The 24,889-nt window shown below is 41.6% G+C and overlaps 1 protein-coding gene across 1 annotated transcript; it reads left to right on the top strand.

The window, feature by feature from the left end:
* Positions 1–14,089: 14,089 nt before the first annotated feature.
* Positions 14,090–15,652, top strand: LOC121796532 (endochitinase EP3-like). The gene is made up of 2 exons (XM_042195363.1): positions 14,090–14,554; positions 15,139–15,652. Exons 1-2 carry the CDS (start codon positions 14,131–14,133, stop codon positions 15,549–15,551), a joined length of 837 nt encoding a protein of 278 aa, XP_042051297.1. The 5' UTR covers positions 14,090–14,130; the 3' UTR covers positions 15,552–15,652.
* The last annotated feature ends 9,237 nt before the right edge of the window (positions 15,653–24,889 follow it).

The raw sequence follows: 24,889 nt of genomic DNA, 5'->3' as shown, positions 1-24,889 counted from the left end.
TCTGCGAGGGTGGACCAAATGTGCTTTGATCGTAGTATGAATGAGCAGCGAGATGTTGTAGATGTTGTAGATGTTGCTGATGTTGGGGTTGGATTGAATGATGAGGTCGATGCTGCAGATGATCTTGCTGAGCCAAGGCCACTATCTGAGACAGAGGCAGACCCCGATCTCAGTGATGGTGATGGTGCTGATGATGTCGGTGCTAGTTCTGATGATGAGATAGTACCATGTAAACCTGTTATGCAAGGTGAACAACCACTTCCGGAATACAATCCTAGTGGGTTTAGATTCTTTCGTGAATTACCAACTACTATGTTTATGTATCAACTACTATGTTTATGTATTTGTGTTTGAGGCTGATGTGCTACCTATCGTGTATGTGTCAACATATGTGAGATGTTAGTCGACAGTTGTTATGTTTTTTATTTTGACAGTTAGTATGAGTTTTATTACGACAAGTATTTTTAATACCACCACATGCCCGAAACATGTTTCACCCACTCAAAAATGTTCAAACATCACAATACGACCACATCGGGCGAAGTGTAACGAAATATGTTTAAACAATTTTTCAAAAATGTTCAAAAATCACAAGTTTCTGGACTCAAGAGTGTCAAAATCGTCTTCAAAATCGCCCGCCCGGGCGTTTTATAAACTCAAAATCGCCCGCTCGGGCGAAGTTTCTGGAATCAACAGTTCGTTTCTCAATTCACTCGGTGACGCATAAATGTTATGCGTCGTTCCTTAGTGACGCATAATTGTTATGCGTCACTAAGGAACGACGCATAACAGTTATGCGTCACTACGTAACGACGTATAACAGTTATGCGTCACCGAGTGAATTGAGAAGCCAACTGTTGATTACAGAAACTTCGCCCGAGCGGGCGATTTTGAGATTATAAAACGCCCGGGCGGGCAATTTATAATACGATTTTGATATAGGATTGTGATTTTTGAACATTTTATGGTTCATCAAAATCAAAAATCATAATACTTGTTCATTCCACCGTAGAAAACATTACGAAGTATTTATATGGTTCACCATATAAATAATGTTCAAAACTCAACTTACGATCAACACCCGGTTTCAATAGACACAAAGACCAACATATTACCGAAATTGTTCAAAAATTGCAGCATAGAAAATATTCTTAAACCAACCTGTTTCATCACAACAAAGATTGTTCAAAAAACAACTTACGAACATTCCGAAATAACGAATCACATTCGAAAGCTATCTAGATGAAGGCGTGAACTTTGTCGGAGCTTTCCCTTTGTTCTTCCTTGTTGACAATCCCCTTAATACATTGTGCATAGCCCTCCCAATCGTACTTGATGAACTCTTCATAGCTGGTCGTGAGGATCCCTCGGACGTTCGTCGGAATATTACTTCGTCTTCTTCTTCCCCGCCGACTTCTTCTTCTTCCCCGCCCTCTTCTTCTTCTTCTTCCCCGCCCTCTTCTTCCCCCACAGGATCAACAAATTGATAATTTTGAAAGTATGAATCACGCCCTGGTTGAGTTGCACCCCAATCAGACCCACCGCCAAAGAACGAATCACATGATGCCCGTGCTCCCCATTGCGAGAGCTCATGGCTTGCACCACTCAACTGAGACCATCCTGGGGGATCGTGCTCCGGACTCAAGGGCTCTGGTACCGTATAATCAGGTTGCGGCGGTTGCTGCTGCAACAACCTATGCTGTCGTGTAATCCCGTGTCCTCCCGTCCGGACACCCGGCAGTCCATGACGAAGAGAAGTTGGTGGGCGTGGCGGCATGACCACATTTCGCCGTTGCGATGTTGGATACTCCATCACATCAGTATGGTCCGTCGTACGAAGCGCCTCAGCAGCCATTGCACGAATCTGCCGTAAACGAGGGTCTGTGTCGTGTTCAGAGGTCAAATGTCATATCCCCTGAATGGTCTCGACCTAGATAGCACAAATACAAAATCATTACAATCAATCTATACAAACTTCAAACTAAATACATTATTATATAAAAAAACATAACATACCAATTTCATCATAGAAGATGCTGACTCGTTCATCCCAACCGTTGACTGTGTCGTAGGTTGAACTAGGTACGACACTGTGATCCTATTGAACCACGCCATATAGCCCGGATTAATGCGACCATCCATGCTCATCGTGGCATGATCAAAATTTGCTTGGAACCTGTGGTGTCTGAAATCCCATTCTTCAATGTAGAATTTATGTACCTTAGCCCAATCGGCGCCCTTCCTCCCACGGCGGTGACTCTTAGACAGATGTCCGGCATTATGTAGCTTCCTATCACAATACTGAGGAATACGCTGGTAGCGGTTGAATTGTCGGCAAACGCGTCCAGCCTCGTGTGCCTCGACAAATGACCAGCATACCAAATATGTGTCGCACAAGTAGGATGCGGTCGAATCAATGCAGTAATCGGGCAGGATACAATCTGTATATGGTGTCCACAGAAACTACAAAAACATAATATCATTCACACAATTAATTTCATACTAGATTAATTCATTAGCTAAGCTAACAAAAATAAATTTCACCTGGCCCGGACGAATCAATGATAACTGATCACGATAATGAGCTACTGAATGTTGGGGCGCATTTCCAATTTCAGTAACTCCGTGCCACCTACACGGAATATTAATATCAATAGTTACACAAAAAAATACATAATTAAGTAAGTTACTAAAAAAAATATTACTTGAGTCCACACGGGGTATACGGCGTGTGCGTAGGCGATATCAAGAAGGCTGGCCTCAATGTAGGCATTCTTTCCCACGCCCACAGCTGCAAGAGAACCATAGGGCCACCCACATCTCTTCTCTGTCTGCCTACAGAAGCTTCGCACAAATAATGATACAGGTATGCTAAAGCAGCACTACCCCAACTGATATTAGCCACGTCTTCCGGATCGTCAAAGGCATTTATCCACATAAAGGGGACCTTGCACCCGGTAGTGTCCGGTAAAATAAGCCCCCCTAACAAGATTAGAGCATGTATACGTGCTCTTTGGACGTATGCATACTCATGCAGCCCATCACCCAACGGCATAGTCGCTTGGTTGATCAGAGACGTCATCAACAACCCACCGTTCTTCGTTTCTGTTTCTGCGTCAGGTATCCATCCCAACACATCTCTACACTTGCTGGGCCAATCTTCATATCCAATAGGGTAGTCACAGCCAGTGAAAACACGACCGTCTGCTCTCAAACCCCACAGGTTTTGCACATCCTGTAAGGTTACCGTTACCTCACCAACTGGAAGGTGGAAACAGTGGGTCTCAGGCCTCCATCGCTCGATCAATGCAGTTATTAGGTCATTGTCCATCCTTCTTGGCCTTCCACATTCAATCACACCTCTGAACCCCCAAACATCAAGCCAATGCATCACATCTTCATGTATTGGCAATGCCCAAACCTTACTCTCCGTCCTACGAACTCTCAACACATTTGTTGTGCCATTCGCCAACAATGAGGCTGAAATATGTTCGTTTTGATGAAACAGTACGGATGGATCCTCAGGTCCATAACATAACTGTTGTTCAGAACTTGCAGATGCCATCTACTTCAAAACATTCACCCAACATATAATAGCATAAGATAACTATAATTTCCACATTTTTGCACAAGAATATATCTATTTTCTGCACTTTGTGTATATAATTTCAATTGAACCACTTACTTCTACAATTGACCCTAAATTCATGTGAAACACACAAATACGCAACAAAACAACACAAATAAGCAACACACTAACAGAAATCGTCCGTAAATTGAGCAATTTCATATAAACCCTAACTTTACTAAATTAGGGAAAATCTCCATAACTTCAGCAATTATTGATTTATGTAGCCAAATGGATGAATAATTACCGAAATATGTTTGGTATTTGGTTGAAATCTGTCGGAAAACGCCTCAAATCGCCGGAAATCGTCGCTGAAATCGCCCCTCCTTCGCTACTCGCTGCGTCGTCTGTCAATTACGAGCATTCTGCCCTCTTAATCCCGATTTTATGACGCACAAATAATATACGTCTTTAACGAATGACGCATATATGTTATGCGTCATTAAATAACGACGCATAAATTTTATGCGTCGTTTATCGACGCATATTATTTGTGCGTCTTTCAGTAAAGACGCATAACATTTGTGCGTTTCATTAATAACGACGCACAAATGTCATGCGTCACTCACTATGGGGGAATTCATCTATTGCTCTTCATTAAATTGGAAGTAATTTAACATGCCTTCACAAAAGAAGAATTCTTCCTAATGTAGGTCTTACTATCTATTATCACTACTTTAACTACATTTCTCCTCTTCTCTCTTACAGAATCAACCGTGTATTAATTCATGCGTCATTTTAAATGCACATATTTTTATACTCCCTCCGTCCACGAAAATTGGTCCCAAGTTGACCGGGCACGGGTTTTAAGGAGTTGTGTTGACTTTGTATTAAATGAAGGAGTGTAGTGGAGTGTGGGTCCCATGGATGCTTTTTTATATTGTTGTTGAAATGAGGTGTGATTAAATAAATAAAGTGATTAAATAATTTAGGTGTTTAAAATTAATTCAACATGAATTTGGTAAAATAATTAATCTGATTAATTAACAATCACATTACACATGTAAAGTGATTAAAAAATTCTGTAAGTAAAAGGTGTATTTCGAAAATAATGTGGTGACTGAAGTAATGTGATTAATTACAGTTGTGATTACTTACATTTGTGAGTAATTAATGTAGCGATTAAATAGAGTAATTAACGTGGTTAACTAATTAGTGTGAGTAATTACTGTTGTGATTAATTAATGAATGTACTTAATGTGGTTAACAAATCTATGATTGATTAACAACGCATGAAAAATTATTGGGGATATCACTTTGCAAATGTGTCCATTGCAGTGACAATTCATCAAAAACACACAAATATGGATCACATACATACAACCATGTCTCTGCATTACAAAATGATAGGGCTAGCACCCTATTCCATACATGTTGAGAGGCCATACCTCAACTACCTACTCCAAGGAGGGAAAACATTCAAACTAATGGAGGGAACACAATTAACAACACACAAAAATGGAGGGAAATTCAAGCTAAACATAGCTATAAGAAGACTACTACAACTACAACTTCAGATTTTTAGAACTAGTGCCCTCAGAAAAATTTCATCACTGGGCTATGGAGGAGGTGCCTGCTAGAATAGCCTCACGCATAATACCAACCAGCAAAAAAAATCTGCTAGCACAGACACTTCTGCAATGGAGTAAGGCAGGAGAAGTACCATATGGAGCTATTCAAAAGGCAGCAACACAGTTTGGTGTTAGCAGGAAGACAACCCAGAGAATTTGGGCAGAAGCAAAACTCCAAATTCAGTGTGGAGCACCTGTCAACATAAGAGGCAGAATTAAGGGATATGAGCACAAAGACAAATTCCAGCTTGATGTTGCAAAGGTAAGAGAATTGTCAGTACTTGAGAGATCTAATATCCGTAAGATTGCTTATAAACTTGAAGTAAGCAAGAGCACAGTTGCTAGGTTTGTGAAAGAACACCAACTAAGGCCTCCCACAAATGCCATAAAGCCTATACTTACTGCTTCAAACAAAGTTGCCAGAATGAGATGGAGTCTAAGCCATATTCAACCACTCATAGCCAATGGAATGCTAAAATATCACCCAATGCACAATGTGGTGCACATAGATGAAAAATGGTTTTACATGACTAAGACTTCAGAAAGGTACTACCTGCTGCCAGGTGAAACAGAGCCATACAGAGCATGTAAGTCAAAGAGGTTCATCACAAAGGTTATGTTCATGTGTGCTGTGTGTAGGCCACAGTTTGCAGAAAATGGAGAAGTCATTTTTGATGGAAAAATAGGAATATTTCCATTCACAACTATGGAGCCAGCAAAGAGGAAGTCCAAGAACAGACCAGCAGGCACCATGGAGACAAAACCAATTCACTCAGTTAACAAGGAAGTGATGAGAGCATGCCTACTTCATAAGGTACACTTTCTGAACTTGCTTAAATATACAATCACATATTAACAGATCATCACATGTGTAGATCATACCAGCAATCAAGGCAAAATGGCCAGACAATATGAGCAAGGAGATTTTCATTCAACAAGACAATGCCAAGCCTCATATAAACCACAATGATGCTGAGTTTCAGGTTGTTGCCTCCACAGATGGGTTCAACTTTCACATCAGGTGCCAACCACCACAATCCCCAGATTGCAATGTGTTGGATTTGGGATATTTTAGAGCAATCCAGTCTCTACAGGATGATAAGGTGGCTAAGGGAGTTGATGAGTTGTTGAGGAATGTGCATAGTTCCTTTGATGAACTTAGCCCATACACACTCAATAATGTTTTCCTCACTCTTCAAGCATGTCTAACTGAGATTCTTAAGGTGCAAGGATGCAATGGATACAAGACTCCGCACATGAATAAAGAGAGGTTAACAAGGATGGGGTCACTGCCACAAGCATTAGAAGTTGAAGAAGGAGTTGTTAAGGCTGCTTTGGCATATCTACAACAGCCGGAGCATGATGTGAGTACAAATTATGACATCTCAGGTGTGACAGAAATTGTGGGCTTCTAGTTAATCATGTAGGTATCACACTTTTTGTCAGTTGGTTGAGTAAGCCTCAGATTTAGGTGTGGCTTATGCTATTCAACTGTTTTTGGCATTTTGTAAAGCCTCCAAACCAATTTAGGGGTGGCTTCTAAAATCCTAATCCCTCAGAAATCATTCATCATAGGGCAGCCTCCTAACCTGTATAGGGGTGGCTTCAAAGGGTCCCTATAACACTCATCAGCCTCCTAACCATGTACAGGGGTGGCTTGTAATGTGCAGGTGTGGTTATCATGAATTTGTATGATTTTTTAAGCTTAATCCCTCAGATAACATGCGTAAATCATGGACAAATAAGCCTCCTAACCATAGTACTGGGGTGGCTTATTAATAAGAACAACTCAGATAAGTAACACAAAAAAATCATCACATGGACATTTTAAGCATCAGCAAATCATACATCATCATAACACATCAGACACAAAAAACAGCCACACAAGCAGCAAAACCATGCACAAAGTTTCAGTATGCCCAATACAAGCAGCAAAACCATTCATCACAATCACTACAGCAGCATCCAACCCCACAGCCTCTAGTGCAAACATTAACCATAGCATCCAACCCCACAGCCTCTAATATAAAGACAATGCCCAGCCTCCATACCCACATCCTCCAAACCCATCAACACCCCCAACATCCAGCCTCCAACCATCTGAACCAGCCTCCGAACCCATCAACACCCCCAACATCCAGCCTCCAAACCCATGTGTAACCCAGTATCCAAACCCCTCTAAACACCCAGCCTCCAAACCCTAAATCCATCCCAACCCTAGTCTCCAACCCATCGGCCATACCCACATCATCCAAACACAAATCATGGGCCGAAATATAGGAATTTGAGGGACAACATACTTAGATTAGATCCAAAAACCTAGGAAGCAAGATCGCAAACATTTCTCTCTCAACGGCCGAATACACGATGGGGGAAACTTGAGGTAATTTGTCAGAGTTGGATGGGGGTGGTGGACCGTAGTAGGGGGTGGCTAGGGGGGTGGACCGTAATAGGGGGTGGCTGGGGGGGGTGGACCGTAGTATGGGGTGGCTGGGGGAGGTGGACCGGGGTAGGGGGAGGCTTGGGGGGGTCGACCGTAGGAGCGATAGGGGGCGACAATGGGGGGGTATGAAGGCCACAGATGCTCTGGCGTGTCTGGGACGACGAGGTCGTCCAGCTCGTCGGCCGACAAACCAGCCCAGGAGTCGGGATCTCCAGCCCCATCACCATAATTAGGGTTTTCGTGAGACATTTGGACGGAGGGGAAGTTGAATCAAAAATTAGGGTTTTCGATTAGGGGATGTCGAAGATTTAAATGATGGAGGCGATGGAGGGTGGTTGTGAAGCAATGAAGAAGGAGGCGGTGGGGTGGTTGTGAATTGATGAAGGAGGCGGTGGGGGTGGTTGTACATTGATGAAGGAGGCAGTGGGGGTGATTGTGTACAGTGAAGGGAGGGGTAGAGTAATGAGGGAGAGGAAAGGGTGGAATGCAAAATGCATTCACCCGATTGTGAGGGAGGGAGGGCCAAAATGCAAATAACAATAATGTGAAGGAGTAAATAGATATGTCCATTTTTAGTAAGTTTGAAGTGGGACAAATTTTCAGGGACGGACTGAAATGGTAATTTGGGACAAATTTTTAGGGACGGAGGGAGTAGTACGGATTGAAGTATTATTTAATTTAATTATAGTAATATTAAACTTTCAAATTGCTGCAAAAGTAACATACTTTTACACAGCCAAAGTCAACGAATAGTGGCATGAAAAAGTAACATACTTTACACAGACAAAGTCAACGAATAGTGGCGTGAAAATTGAATGAGAGAGAGGTGATAGAACAAAATTTTAAAATGAGAGGAGATAAAAGAATGTTTAATTTGATATTCATGAAGCTTAGGGGTAAAAACTAAAAAGGGGGAAAATGACCTCAAATAATATTTTGCATTTTCCAGAAACTTTAGCGATGTTATTTTGAAATTTAGGAACCTAAAAAGTAAAAAATCTATTTTCCAAACACCAAATTTGAAGTTCCCTCAAATTATAAAAATCAAGTAGAACATGATGCTTCTTTGTTGGAGATTGTAGGGATCAGACTTATCCGGATTCACTAATTACCGAGACCTCTTTTTTCTTGTACAAGATAGCTCAGTCAAACTATCACCCACGCGACTGATTTTATACAAATAAACTAGCTATTACAACAGATTATAGCTAACTAACTCGGACCGCACACTCCTTGACCGGATGCGCTTCTGAGCCTCCGAGAACCTGCACACTTCAAGACCCTAGTTAGTAAAATAGGTAGGATCCTCTCGGATCAAGTGCAGTAGGATCAAAGAAATAGAGAAGAAGCAACTGGAAACACAATAGATCACAAATATGGCTCAGCCACCCGCCAATAGGGCAGATCTATTTTTCCAGAACCAAGATCCAAGTGAGCACCGAAGGTTCCTCAAGTGAATCACCTCACACACCGGAAACCAACCCCAAAACACTCCTCAACACTGGATCTAACCTCTCACCGAACAAACCTTACAGAAAACCCTCAAGATAAGAAACCTTAGTTTCTCCAAAATTCAGGCAAACGAAACAGTTGCCTTCACCATCACTCACACAAGATCAATCATTCTAAAACCATGAAAGATCACCGTGGAAACCAACTGGAGATCATCACAAAGATGAGAGAGAAGAGGGAATCACAATCGGCACACACAGAGAGCAGAGAGACAGTGGGAGAATGAGAATGAATCGACGGTGAGAGTGAGGAGAGGGGTGTATATCACCTGGGAAGTGGGCTAGGGCAAGTCACAAGCCCAATCATCTGAGCCTTTTAATTTCCCAGGCCCAAATAATTGTCCACCATTTAACAGCCCAATACAACCAACAAAGATAATTGCTTGATTTCTTGGGATGCTTATGTTATGATTCCATCTTTCTTCCTCATTCTCTCTTTTTTGCTTTATCTTTTTCCCTGGTTATTTTTCCTCGAGGAGTGCTCCATAATCTTCCTTCAGTTCCCCTTTGTGTCTCAAAATCGTCGGTAGAAGGGTCGCTTGTAAAGCGAGCCTTGGCGCGAGTCGCGCGGACACTACGGATGGCACAATAGCATGGGTCGTGTGTGAAGCCAGCCTCCAGCATGAGTCATGCAGAAGCTACAAAACTTGGGCTATGGCAAAACTGCACAATAGCACGGGTCGTGCCTCGCTTGGCCGACGATGCCACAGGTTGTGCTTTAGTGCGGGGTCTTCATGAGATTGCGCGACGACGACATCGTTGGTTGTGCGCTAGATGCAGGGTTGAAAATCGTGCTGCTTTGGGTCGTTATCAGGTCAACCCGATATCGACCCAAGACTAACCCAACCCGATGGGTTCTTATTGGGTTCCAATCCATTAACTTTGTGCGTGTTGTGTCGGGTTTTCGTATTATGCCAAAAATTGTTAGTTGAAATAGCACGAGTAGTGTCTATAGATAGAATGGCACACATGCCATGCTTGACTAGCGCAACAACACGCTCAGGGGCGGATACAAGTAGGAGAAGGGTGGATCTTAAGCCCTTACCCCATAAATTTTTATTTTGGTTTTTACTTGTAAATTTTTGTAAATTTCGAAAATCATGTTCTTTAGCCCTTACAACCTAATGCCTCTCAACACTAAATTCTTGGGTATTGAATAATAGAAAGGGGCTGAATCTTAAATTCTTCAACTGCAATAGAAAGCATCAATGAGTGCCGACTGTTTTGAAGTTGAAGAAGAACAAGAAAAGTGAATAACTTCTGGAGTATTGGGCTTTTAAAGTGAACTTATTACTTTTGGGCTCTTTAGTTTTATTTTAAATAAAACATGTCAGGTACGGTACACGAGTGGAGACTGGAGTATGTATTCAACTCTAAAGTAAAGTTTATAAAAAAAATAAATGTAAGAAATGTATCTCTTTTAAACCTTGTAGTATCATTTAAAAAGGGACCATTGCTATACTATAAGTTAAGTGATTTTATTTAAGTGAATTCGTCTTATATATGTAAAAAAGTACTACTAGCTAAATTTCAAACATAGGTTCTTGAGACAACTTTCTTCCCATTTAAAAGCGTTAACTTTTCTTTGGGTAATTTTAAGTTTTCTTTTGCCTTTTTAAAAATATAATTACATAAAAGCTTGTCTTTTCTATAGTTTTTCATAGAAAAAGTTTCTTTGATGTTTTATAGTATGAGAGATGCATAAAATAAGTAAGAGATCATCTTTGTTAAACGAACAGAAAAGTAAAATGGCTATCTTCGATGGAACGAGGAAATACAACATATATATTTAGCCCCTACTAAGAAAAATTTCTGCGTCCGCCCCTGAACACGCTCGCTAGATGACTCGACTTATTTTAACACAAGTAATACCCGCAAGTGTACGGGGCTAATGTAGCAATCAGTAAGCAAGGGTATCGTATCCCACAGAGACAATTATGTATCAACTTAACTACCACGAACAAAGATCAACGACTATCTAGACAATCAAGTGCAGTTTGGTTTGTTCTAACAACTACTAAAAGCACATAATAGGCAAGTAACAATTAAGAACAAGAAAACACGGTGTGATAATGATATGAAAGATAATATGGAGAAATTGTAGAACTCAAGGATCCGATGCACAATTCCAAGCTCTTATCCAATTGATTTGCCTTACCTTTTGGTGTCTCTAGAATTACTAAGTCAACCATGATTATAGATTAAACCCCCTCCCGAGGTGAGAAACCTGTAGATTAGACGCTAGAATTGAAGTCCCTTCTAATCCTAAAACCTCTAACTCCCAAAAGTTTGATTAGGTTAACGACCTCACTCAAAACCTCAACTCTCCCGAGTTCTATTGTATTAAGGTGTGAGTTATTCTTCTTTCCGGATTAACTATTTCATCTCCCGATTAATCTAATTAATCCTACACAATCAAGTGGTGATCAAGCAATTGAAAGGAATAAACCCAAGAATAATCAAATAACTACAAGAGCAAGGCAAGAACAAAATCAATCGGATAAAAACTATGAAATTAGTGCATCATCACCAAGAATTCTACAAGAGATGTTTAGCTACTCATGTCCATGGCAAAAACCATGTTCAACACATAGGAATTCAACAAAAACATGAAATAGAGATACTAAGTACTCCTGTGAGATCGATTTATGGAATGAAGCTTCAATCTTCCGATGTGGACTCTTCAATCTTCAAATCTCTCTCTCCAAAGTGTTCTTGGGGTGTGTGTGAATGTAGAAGGCGGTAGGTGCAGAATATTTCGAACCCTAGGCTTTCTCTCTCTTTTATTCCCTTCAAAAAATCGCGTTTTCAGCTTTCAGACGCGTCAGACTATAGTACCCGGCCGGGTGGAATTATTACACAATAAATTCACCCGGCCGGGTCTCCCTTTTAGACTCATTGCTGGACTCTGGCTCTACCCGGCCGGGTCTGATTATTACACAGAAAATCAACCCGGTCGGGTCCCCCTTTTCGCTTCTCTGCTGCCTCTAAGCACTATATGCCTCATTTTCTCCTCTTTTCATCTGTTTTTCCTAGAACACTCAACAAACACATAAAACTCCGAAAGGTAGAATAATCGACTAGATAAAGACAATTTATAGTGATAAAGTCGACATTTAGCACTTCACCATACCAATTACACCTATGAACATATGAGTTTGTCACTAGACAACGATGCTAGCACGGGTCATATCTTAACCAGAGGTTCAAACCTAATTAATTAGAGTTAAAATTGCAATTAGTCAACTCCGAGAATCAAATACGAAATATCTTAGTTATCGATACTACACCAGAACCACCCATATTGATTACTCCCTCCGTCCTACAAGAATATACACTCTTTCCTTTTTAGTCCGTTCCATAAGAATATGCATTTTCTAATTTTGAAAGTCTTTTCTCGCTTTAATGAAGTGAGACACATTCGTCACTAACAATACTTTATTTTACTAATTTTATATTAAAATTCATGTTAAAATACATATTTTTGGGGAACAAAGGAAGTATTAATTATTAATTATGAAATAATCAAACTCAAGAAATATGGTTATCGATTAACCAATAACGCATAGCTATTTAAGCATCCCTATCTAGAAAGGCAAACCTTGTCAGAAGCCCAGAACGCATTACGAACGTATTAACTTAGCTACTCAAATAATAGAATATTAAACTATTTTGAATTCTTTTTTGGTGTTTGTTAATGCCAAAAGTCTTGGATTGGTTGTATAGTCAACAAATTGACCTTGCCAATAATTCTAGAGGTTTGACTTGTATCATTTGTCTAACTTTATTCAAAAGACTTTTGAGGATAAGTAATTATAAACTTAATTTGTTCTAGATTATATTTATTCCATCATATAAAAATATGAACATTTGGGATGACACGACAATTAATGTACAATTAATAAAGTAATAGAGAGAAAAAAGAAAAAAAAATTATAATAGTATTATTAATGAAGAATGATGCTCATTTTATTAGAGAAGGAAGTTATCAAAAATAGAAAGAAATATTTTTATTGAACATCTCAAACTAAAAAATAATGGTGGCTATATATCATAACAAATTACTACTATTTGTTTTAAGTAAGCTTTTGTCTCTAGCAACTTCCCAGCTATATCTATTTTTATTATATGTTCCGTTCCACGCAAAAAAGAAAGAGCCATTTTAAATGAATAATGATAAAGAAACCACGGAAATATACTATACATTTTAAAATTATAAAATGAAGGATAGGGTCTGAATCAAGGCAAGCCTTGCTATGACAATCGGGAAAAGTCAAAGGTCTACTTTTCAATATTTGAGCAAGTCAATATTTTGTTCGTTGTGAATCTTGTGATTAATAATTATCATAGAAATTCTTTTAATGGTATATCTAATAGTGAGATTATGCATCTAATTTATACTTACAATTTAAAATTGTGTTAAACTTCATTTTCTTGAATTTTCTCACTAAAAAAAGGAGAAAAATGCTCACATTTACGAATACGGAGTATAATTAGTTATGGTTTTGATATGACATTTACTCAAATATCAATGGGATATATATGTGGATCATTGTGCTTTACCCAATCGCGTTAGTAGGCTAACTGATATCAGTTTCGGACTTAGTTCCGATTTCCATTTTTGTAATTTTTTTACTTGATTAACTAACAAATCAATTCGATTATTAAATGATTCGACCGATTAATTAGTTTTAGCAGTAAAATTTATAAATAAAGAAAATATAATTGTGTTTTTCAAAACTTTAAACTCTAACATTTGAAATTAATCAACTAAAATCCGGGTCGGGTTTGGTAGAGCTAGACCGGGCCGGGGCGAGGAAGGCTCTCTTGACGAAGTCAAAAGTCGTCCACTCACATATTCTATTATTGCAAATGCGATTTCCATTGAGCCGCCTTTTTCCTTTCAAACTTTCCCATTGCTATAAATATCCAACCCCTCTATAGTTGTATACTACAGGATTAAAAAAAAACTGAAAAATGGGTCTTCTCCTAATCCAAAGAAGATATCTCCTCTCTCTAACACTCTCAGCAATACTCTTGGGCCTGGCTGCGGTGAAGCAAGCCTCGGCCCAAAACTGCGGGTGCGCGGCTGACTTGTGCTGCAGCCAGTGGGGGTACTGCGGCACCGGAGACGACTACTGCGGCCGCGGCTGTCAGTCGGGGCCGTGCAACGCCCCGCCCAGCAGCAATGGCGTCTCCGTGGAGGACATCGTGACCGACGCCTTCTTCAGCGGCATTGCCGATCAGGCAGCCAGCACCTGCGCCGGCAAGGGCTTCTACACCCGCAGCGCCTTCCTCGACGCGCTCGGCTCATACCCGGGGTTCGGCACCGTGGGGTCCACCGACGACTCCAGGAGGGAGATCGCGGCCTTCTTCGCCCATGTCACGCATGAGACCGGACGTAAGTTATTTAACTATCTACTTTGGAATATTATAATCAAAATACACCAATCACTAAAACAAAGTCACACTAATTAATTCATTTACCTACTATTTTGTATGGTCCTAAATTCCTTAATTAGTGGCTTTCAATTAGGTGATGTGTTTGCTCTAGGACCATCGATTATATTTGTGCAATTGTGCTTTTTTTCATTTTTCTTTTTCTTATTTAGTAGTACCATTAATTCATGTCGTGCACATCAAATTAATTAATAAAGGACCATAAATATAACCTTCCATATGTGGAAGAAGCACAAATAGTGAATAATGGACTAAAATTCGATAATATTATAAGCCCCATGCATTAGGTTAGGTCCATTTAGACATATCATATCACAGTAGTTAATTTGGGTTGTTATAATTTTCAATTAAATGTACACGTGACTCTTGTGTTAATTAAATGAAACATAAGACATAAATCAGTTCGAATCCTAGACATTACTATTTACAAATTAAAGTTCACATCCCTTTGGAAAAGATATTCTTCGTTATACGTTTTTTTAAAATAAAAACATTGCATCTTATATTTCACTATCATCCCTACAGACATGTGTTACATTGAAGAGATCGATGGTCCCTCTAAAGACTACTGCGACGAGACGAACACACAATACCCATGTAATCCTAGCAAGGGCTACTACGGGCGAGGTCCGATTCAATTGTCCTGGAATTTCAACTACGGCCCGGCCGGCAATAGCATTGGGTTTGACGGTATCAACAATCCCGAGGCAGTGGCGACGGACCGGATCATCTCCTTTCGGACTGCTCTATGGTACTGGATGAACAACTGTCATGACCTGATTGTTTCAGGCCAAGGTTTTGGAGCCACAATTAGAGCCATTAACGGCCAACTTGAATGCGACGGAGGGAATGCCGCCACCGTCACTGCCCGTGTAGGGTATTATACTGATTATTGCAACCAACTTCAGGTCGATCCAGGCACCAATCTCAGATGTTAATTTTGTGGATTGATTTTTAAGATAATTATTTTCTCTGAATAAGGTGTATCATGTGCGTAACTCTTGTCTATTTAATTTTATGTGCTAAAATATTTTAGATATGCTATGTTAGATTGGGAGATGATCCACTTTTATTTATCTAAAATTCAAAATACATATTTTGCAACTTTGTGACGAATGACGATAGATTAATTTACAGGGATTTTCTTTGCTCTCTTATACTCCATCCGTCCCATAGAAATAAGTCATATTTCTTTTTTCGTCCGTCCCATAAAAATAGTCCATATTCATTTATGGAAACCTTTTTCTCTTTCTTTTTCCTTTATCATTTATGGGCCCCACAATCGGCTACATAATTTCAACTACTTTTTCTCCTTCTCACTTACTTTACCAATTATACATTAAAACTAGTGCCGACCCCAAATGGCCTATTTCTATGGGACGAAGTGAGTATACACCTTTCAATTCCACTAAACTGTTGGCTTCTGGGATTACAAGAGATACAACCGGGCGTAATACAACCCAAAAGAAGGAATACAAAAGGGGAAACTGAAATGAAATTACAATTGAGAAATTCGAAACAGTAACCGTGAACAGTGGTTTAGCCGAGTCGAGAAGGCCTCTTTCCGCAAGACGAGATACGCCCCAGTAGTGCTCTCGGTTTGGCGTGTCGTCCCCAAAGATAAAACGGCTACGTCTATAGTGAAGCAGCACCGCAATCAACAGAGCTCCGGCGAACTGGATGGAGGAGAGGGCAAAGCTTTCGACAGAAAAACAATGCAGAGAGAGGGAGAGAGCTTATGCTGTTATGCTTGTGAATGTTGTGTAAAATGCAGTGGAATGGCTAGCCTATTTATAGGCCAAGCCACCATGCAGGGTCAACCAAGCCATGAAGGCTCATCATGGCTCATTCGTAACCGTCGGCGGTTACATGCTTGTGGCAGGAGTGTGCCTTCCGCGTGTGGAGCGTGTGGATTTCTCACGTGACAGCCGTGTAGGCTTTGACTGTGCCACGCTTGACGATATGTCAAGCCACTTGGATTGCTGACTCAGCGGTGGTCTAAAAAGATTACTACGGGTCCAGACCCGAGCCCAAAGATCACCCAAAGACCAATTGTCAAGATCCAAGTCCAAGTCCAAGAGCAAGACCGAGACCGAGACCGAGACCGACCAAGACCGATCCCGGGCCCGAGGCCCGCGACCGCGGGCTTGGGCTCGGGCGGGCGGCGGCGGCAGCGCGCGCGTGTGTGCTCTTTCACCCATCTTGGTCCACTATAATTATTAAGTAACATAAAGTCACTTAATTTAAGCACATTAAAAGATGTGTCACTTCTCCTATGTGGGATAATTAACACTAGTTAATTATTCCCTAAGCTCAAACTCCAAGCTTTAATTAAAAGCTAATCATGCCCAACTTTAATCCACTATTTCTCACTCACCGGAAATCGGATTTGAGAACGTGAATATACTACATTTATCTGCGTAAAATGTAGATCGCCGCTATATCATTTAATTTCACAAAAGTAGATGTCTCGTCACATTTATTATTTGGTCAAAATCCATTGACCGGGCATATTTTATTCCATGATTTCTACAATCCCCCACATGAGTGGAAATAGCCAAATGCATATGCATGCAGACACAAGCTCAACCCTCGAAGGGTATATAAGCAAAAGGATAGGTAGTTGTTGGCTTTGAACCCTCCATAGTCGACACTATCGGATACACATGCGGCTTAGTAGCGTGATGCTTTGAACTAATCCCCCACGGCGTGCACCGAGACAATGGTGTTAACGCTTAAACACCTTAACCTCATCCGTTCTCACGTTTTGTGTCCTTTGCGACCTTGGATACCTCTTTGGGTTCCTAAGTGTGTTATTTGAAGCGGCCTCACTTCACACTTATATAGGTGATTCCTAATCGAGTATCTTGCCCTACTCGGTCTCCTTGAGAACTCAATCTCCTCGAGATCCTTTAGGAGTCATTAAAAGTCATAGACTTAGCCTCACCACTAGGCAAGTTTTCCAACACTCTATTGCTCTCTAGGGAATAGATATAGTTGAGTGTTTCTCATGAACTCTCATAGCTTAGTTGTCCCTTTGAACCAAGTTCTTGGGATCTCCAGTCATCATGGTTGGGTTACCACTATGATAATTCTTTAGTTAGTGGATTTCAAACTCATTCCCTCTAGCAACTTATTCATTTGGTTAGCGGATCCGCTAGATTATCTATTGACTTCACATAGTCAATTGTAATCACCCCTGTTGTGATCAAATGTCTCACGGTGATATGTCGTCGACGTATATGTCGAGACTTACCATTATAGAAGCCATTCTTTGCCCTTCCAATAGCCGCTTGGCTATCACAGTGGATCAGCACTGGTGGCACTGGCTTAGACCAACATGGAATATCTTCAAGGAAGTTCTTAAGCCACTCGGCTTGCTCACCAGCCTTATCTAAGGCAATGAACTCCGATTCCATTGTTGATTGGGCTATACATGTCTGTTTTGTGGATTTCCACGATACAGCACCACCTCCAATAGTAAAGACGTATCCACTTGTTGAAAGTGAGTCTCTATTGTTGGATATCCAATTTGCATCACAGTACCCTTCAAGTACATGGGGGTATCTCGAGAAGTGTAGACCATGATTTTGAGTATGTTTTAAATATCTCAAAACCCTCACAAGAGCTCTCAAATGCTCCTTGCTTGGATTGCTCGTGTAACAACTCTACTTGTTCACGGCACAAGCAATGTCAGGTCGAGTGCAATTAGTCAAGTACATAATGCATCCGATGACCCGTGCGTACTCTTCTTGTGTAACGGGCTCGCCTTTGTTCTTGCTCAAGTGAACGTCGAGTTCAATTAGAGTCTTAACCGGCGCGCCATCACAGGCTTTGAATTTATTCAATATCTTCTTAACATAATGTGATTGTGTTAAGATGATTCCATCAGACGTTCTTAGAATCTTCATTCTAAGAATTACATCGGCTAGACCCATGTCTTTCGTGTCAAAGTTTCTCTTTAACATGGTCTTTGTATCGTTAATTACTTGAGTGTTGCTACCCAAGATTAACATATCATCAACGTATAGACACACTATAACATGACTGTTATTAGTGCTCTTGATGTAGACACATTTGTCGCACTCGTTGATTTTAAATCCATTTGATAACATCACATTATCAAACTTCAAGTGCCATTGCAATGACGCTTGTTTCAATCCATATAGAGACTTTACGAGCTTGCATACATTTTTCTCTTGTCCAGGTACTACAAACCCTTCGGGTTGCTCCATATAAATTTCATCTTCTAGTTCACCATTTAGAAACGCGGTCTTTACATCCATTTGATGAATCTCAAGATTGTGCAATGTAGCAATAGCGAGAAGCACTCGGATAGATGTAATCCTTGTTACAGGTGAATAGGTATCGAAGAAGTCATGTCCTTCCTTTTGTTTAAAACCTTTTACTACTAGTCGGGCTTTATACTTATCCACTGTTCCATCGGCCTTAAATTTCCTTTTAAGTACCCATTTGCAACCTAGAGGTTTCGCACATTCAGGTAGATCTACCAACATCCAAGTGTGGTTTAGCAAAATTGAATCAATTTCTCTTTGAATAGCTTCTCTCCAATGTAGCCCGTCTGGGCCATCAAAGGCTACTTTTATAGATGTCGGTTCTTCATCTAATATAAAAGCAATGTAGTCAGGACCAAATGTTTTTGGTGTTCTGACCCTACTACCACGTCTTAGTCCTGTATCCTTTGGAACAGGCCTTGCACGCTTACGCGATTTAGGTTCCTCGTCCGCTGATTTAGAACTAGTGGCTTCTACTTCAATTCTTGTATCAGAATTGGTTAAGACTTTTTCCATGTCTTTGCAAGGAAATGTATTTTCGAGAAATACAGCATTCTTTGACTCAATTATTGTTCCTACTGTAATAGTCGATATTTCAGACTTGTGAACAACAAATCGATATGTACCACTATTAAGTGCATATCCAATGAAGATGCAATCAACCGTTTTAGGTCCGATTGTAACTTCTTTGGGCGGAGGAACCATCACATTTGCCAAACACCCCCACACTTTGAGGTATTTGTACGATGGCTTCCTTCCCTTCCATAACTCATAAGGAGTAACATCTTTTCCTTTGAGAGAGATTTTATTCAAGATATAGTTGGCTGTCAAAACAGATTCCCCCCACATGTTATGTGGTAATCCTGAAGTCAGAAGCAGTGCATTGATCATCTCTTTTAGAGTTCTGATAAGTCGTATTCTAGGCCTTGGTTACGGGTCAGTATGATGTGCTTAATTGATTATATTTGCAAAACAGTTGTTTAAAGTGTGCAGGTTAAGCATTCTAGCCAGTAGGGAAGTTTCGGAATGTTCAGGTGAAGGAGGCGCCAGCATGATCTCATACTGATCAGTATTCGTGCTAAAACGGCTTGAGATGGAGAAGACGGATAGCTGGGACGGATTACCCACAATTAAGGGCAAAGAAGTCAAATTGCAACGAGGATTTACCCTAAAATCAAGGGTAGCCTCCCTATAAAAGGAAGCCAAATTGGAGAGGGAGAAAAGACACATTCACTCATTCACCACCATCTTTAGGTAGAAAGTTCTCTCGGTAGTTTCAGTCTTTCAGCCGTGTCCCGCTTCTTGCCTCGCCGTAGCCATGATCACTTGACGTTCAGATGTTCCCAGAATTTCAATCATCGTCCATTCCAGCCAGCAAGATCGTAGTTTAGAGTCTCATCGCCCGGAGTGGCAAAACACTTTTACATTGCTTTCGTAGTTTTAAATTTCTCGCTTTCCTTACGTTGGATCTTGTTTGCCTTTGGATATTTTCTGCTTTTGAAGTACTTTGTTGAAGATCCGAACGTGTTTATGTTATGAAGTTGATTTCCGTTTCGTTTATTGTGGTGTTTCTTTATTCCCTTGCCTAGTTAGCTTAGATCTAAAGTTTCTCGGTGTTTAAGGTGCTGAATCTCTCAATTCCGTTTACGTAACAAATTTCTTTAGGATAGATAAACAAGTAGTGGTAGCTAACCAAATCTTCCAAGTGTCACCGCGGTAGTTTAAGAACACACCATCTCTGTGGCATTCGACCCTTACCACCACTATACTGATCAGTAGAAGTGGGTTGAGGAATCTTTGAAACCAAGGTCTAGGTTAGTTAGGATCTCTATCCTGATCAGTAGGATATATCCTTGCTTGAACGACACCTACGCACCGAGGTCCTTTCAAATGGCGCCGTTGCCGGGGATGGATAGCGTTATTTGCAATTACTGTGAGTGATACTTCGGTGTATATATTGTGCATAACCTTTCTTTTTTTTTCTTTTCTTTTCAGTTTATGAGAAGCAGTTCGGCTCCTGACCAGTGGAGGCCGAAGATACTTCAGCGAGGATCGATACTCGTAACCACTCGATCCGGGTTGTCGACGGCTTTATCTGACTTAGGTTCGAGTAGCGACGAAGAGCAATACAACATAGAAGGACCAATACCAGAGGAGATACCACTGTTGGAAGGCATTCCAGTTCAGATGGCCGCCAACGGAGATGAGGATCCAGAGATCGGTACCCTTAACGCGCATACCGAGGGAGAACCATCGCAAGCCATAGTCGTCACTCCAGGGCAAACCGCCTGCGATGTGAAGCCTCATGTGATCGCGATTCTGCCTACGTACTGTGGGAAGAGCTATGAAGGGCCGTATGAGTTTCTGCATGAGTTTTGTAAAATTTGTAGGGCGCAGAGGAGACCAGCAAGAGCGAATGAGGATGATTATAGGTTGAAGGCCTTGCCATTTGTGCTCAAGGGGGAAGCCAACACCTGGTTCATGCGCCTGCCCCCCAACTCCATTGAGACTTGGGCCGATTTCAAGTCAGCATTCCTAGGCGAGTTTTTCCCGTCATCAAAGACAAGCGCGCTGAAAAGGGAAATAACTAATGTGAAGCAAGGGTATGATGAACCTTTGAGCGATTATTGGGCAAGATACATGGGTCTTTTGGAATCATGTCCCAACCATCGCATGGCGGACATTGAAGTGCATCATACTTTCTACGAAGGTATGAACGCGGTAACCAAGGATCTAGCAAATTCATCGTCAGGAGGAAGCTTCACACAATTACGGGTCAGCGAAGCGAAGAGAGTCCTAAGGAAGCTACTGAATGCAAAGAAAGAGTATGACCATTCAAGGGAAGGATACAACCGAGAGCGGGCTGCTGTTGTCTCGTCTGCTGATCAGGAAAATAAACTGGAGCAGAGAATGGACTTGAAGATGGATGAGCTGAAGAAGTCACTTCTGAGTGCGATCGAGAAAAGCACCCCACCACCTCCCCCAGCTGGGAATTACAAAGGTGCAGAACAGGGAAATCAAGGACCGAACTATGAACAGCCTAGTGACTACGTGAATATGGAACAGGTCAATGCTGCGGGGTACTTCAATTCCAGTGGGCATTGGATTCAGGGTAGACAACGGGATGCACCATGGAGGGATCATCCAAACTTTCGATGGGGAGACGGAGGCCAAAATCAGAACCAAGGACAGAACCAGTATAACCCCAATCCAAACCAAAACCCTAACCGTGGACTAGCAAACCCAGACTACCAGCCCAACTGGTCAGGAAGAAACCAACAAACCCAAAATCAAAGCCCACAAAGCCAAAACCCGAATCCTGTTTATGTACCACCCCACCAGAGAAACTTCCACAGTTTCCAAAATCAGCCAAATCATGCACCCCAACACCATCAGAACCAAAATCAGTTTCAAGCCCAGCACCAGAATCAATATCCTCAAGATCAGTACGTCCCTCCTGCCCAGTATAACCAATACCCGCCTAATCAAGGCCAGCAAAACTTCCAGAACTATCAACACCAAGGGCCGAATCATTTCCAAAATCCGAACAGGCCAAGGAGGTCCGTTGAGGACATGATGGGTGAAATGCTAGCGTCACAACAGAGCATCAAAGGAGACTTGCAATCCCATAACGAGGTCGTGCAGGGGATGCAAAATGCCCAGAAAGAACATAAGGCGAACATGGATATGATGAATAGGCAGTTAGCCCAACTGGCCAGTTCGGTGGGTGATTTGAAGGGAAATGCGGGGAAACTACCATCTACAGTCCAAATACCCGAAAAGGCAAATGTGAGTAAGGTTACGTTGAGGTCAGGAACTACTTATGACGCGCCTCAACCCAAACGACCTAGTGGAGGATCTAACGGAACGAAGATATGAGGCGATACCGTTTCAGCGGAAGAACTAGGGAGGCCTATGCCTCAGATGCAGGATCCATTCTTCTTGGATGCTACACCAATTGTAGGAGATGAACCCGAAACCCTACTGACCAGGAAGGAACCTCATCGAGAGGAAGAGCCCAGAATGGAAGCCCAGACTCAGGAACTACCCCGGAAAGACTCCAAGAAGGTTGCTAAGGGACAAGTAGATGAGAAAAAAGGGGAGAAACCATTCCCATTCCGATTTGTTACAAAGAGGAAGAAAGAGAACCCGGTTGACTATTTGTCGATTTTTGGGAAGTTGGATGTCACCATACCATTTCTCCAAGCCGTGAAACTACCCCCTCTTGGGAAATTCATAAAAGACTTCATAGCCGGGAGAGCCCAGAAAGATGGCAAGATTATGGTGGAAGGGATAGCGTCAGCAATAGTGCAAGAGACGTTGCCACCCAAGAGAGCCGACCCAGGTATGTTTACCTTACCAATAACTGTTGGAGATGTGAAGGTCGAACATGCAATGTGTGATTTGGGGGCGTCTATAAATGTCATGCCATTGTCTATCTATAACCGGTTGAAGGGAGTGAGGCTGTCAAGTACTAGAGTATTGATCCAACTGGCTGATAGGTCATGCATAAGTCCGGAGGGAGTTTTAGAGGATGTATTAGTTAGAGTGCATGATTTTACATACCCTGCTGATTTTTATGTGATCAAAATGAGTGAGCATGAAGCGAGTGAGTCTAGTGGAGTCTTGTTAGGAAGACCATTTTTGAGAACGGCCAAGACGATCGTGGATATGGCTGAGGGGACTATTTGCATTGATTTTCATGGGGAGAAGTTTACCTTTGATATAAATGATGCCATGAAGAAACCTATTGATTCTGAAAATCTATGCTATGTTGATGTGATTGACCCTTTAGTCCAAGATTTTCTTGAGACCGAACTATTGCAGGAGAAACTCCAGGCTTTAGATGTTTATGAACAGGCTGACGTAGAAGCTGCTGCATGGTGTGATCTGATCAGTAGCCAGGGGTTGACCGATGAAGAAATTGAAGGAGCAATCAAGGATTTTTGTCAAAAGTCGGAGTTCATAGGAGCCGCAGGGGCTCAGCTACCAGTCAGTATAGAAGAACCATCAGAAGGAGATTTAGAAAAAGGGGAAGAGTCCGAGAAAAACCCCCTAACCGAAGACACACTTCCACCCCAAGTTGAGCTGAAGAAGTTACCCTCGAATTTGAAGTATGCCTTCCTCGGAGGTGAGGACTCCTATCCAGTGATCATCAGCAGCAGCCTTACGAAGGAACAAGAAGCTAGGCTACTGACCGTGCTGAGCAAGAACAAGAAGGCGATTGGATGGAGTCTTACAGATTTAGTTGGAATTAGCCCCGACGTCTGCATGCACCATATTAGGCTGGAAGAGGGAGCAAAGGCACATCGAGATGCCCAAAGGAAAGTAAACCCTAACATGCGAGAGGAAATATTGAAGGAAATCTTGAAGTTGTTGTCGCTAGGGATTATCTATTCAGTGCCAGACAGTGAGTGGGTCAGCCCGATCCACATGGTTCCAAAGAAGTCGGGAATCCAAGTCGTCCAAAATGAGAGGAATGAGCTGATTCCAACGAGGCTAGTCACGGGTTGGCGAATGTGCATCGATTACCGCAAGCTGAACAATGCAACAAGGAAGGATCACTTCCCTCTGCCTTTTATCGACCAGATGTTGGAGCGACTCGCTGGGAAGAAGTACTTTTGCTTCTTGGATGGGTACAGCGGATATTTCCAAATCTACGTGGATCCTGAAGACCAGGATAAGACCACCTTCACTTGCCCATTCGGAACTTATGCATACCGGCGCATGCCTTTCGGCCTATGCAACGCTCCAGGTACGTTTCAACGTTGCATGATGAGCATATTTTCTGATTTGATTGAGGATTGCATAGAGATATTCATGGATGACTTTACGGTCTACGGAGACTCGTTCGACTCTTGCCTTCATCATTTGGATATAGTTCTTGAGAGATGTCAAGCGAAGAATTTGGTTTTGAACTTTGAGAAGTGCCATTTTATGGTCACCGAAGGGATTATTCTGGGACACGTGGTCTCGGAAAG

This window comes from Salvia splendens, chromosome 1, assembly GCF_004379255.2.
Source record: "Salvia splendens isolate huo1 chromosome 1, SspV2, whole genome shotgun sequence".
In the NCBI taxonomy this organism is placed as follows: Eukaryota; Viridiplantae; Streptophyta; class Magnoliopsida; order Lamiales; family Lamiaceae; genus Salvia; species Salvia splendens.
The sequence above is the reverse complement of the archived record's forward strand: the minus strand, read 5'-3'. Positions and strand labels throughout refer to the sequence as shown.

What these genes read in the sequence shown, in the direction of transcription:
- LOC121796532 (XM_042195363.1), top strand. Translation starts at nt 14,131, where the DNA reads ATGGGTCTTCTCCTAATCCAAAGAAGATATCTCCTCTCTCTAACACTC. An exon ending in TGTCACGCATGAGACCGGAC is followed by an intron (nt 14,555 to 15,138) that starts GTAAGTTATTTA and finishes TCATCCCTACAG; the next exon opens with ACATGTGTTACATTGAAGAG.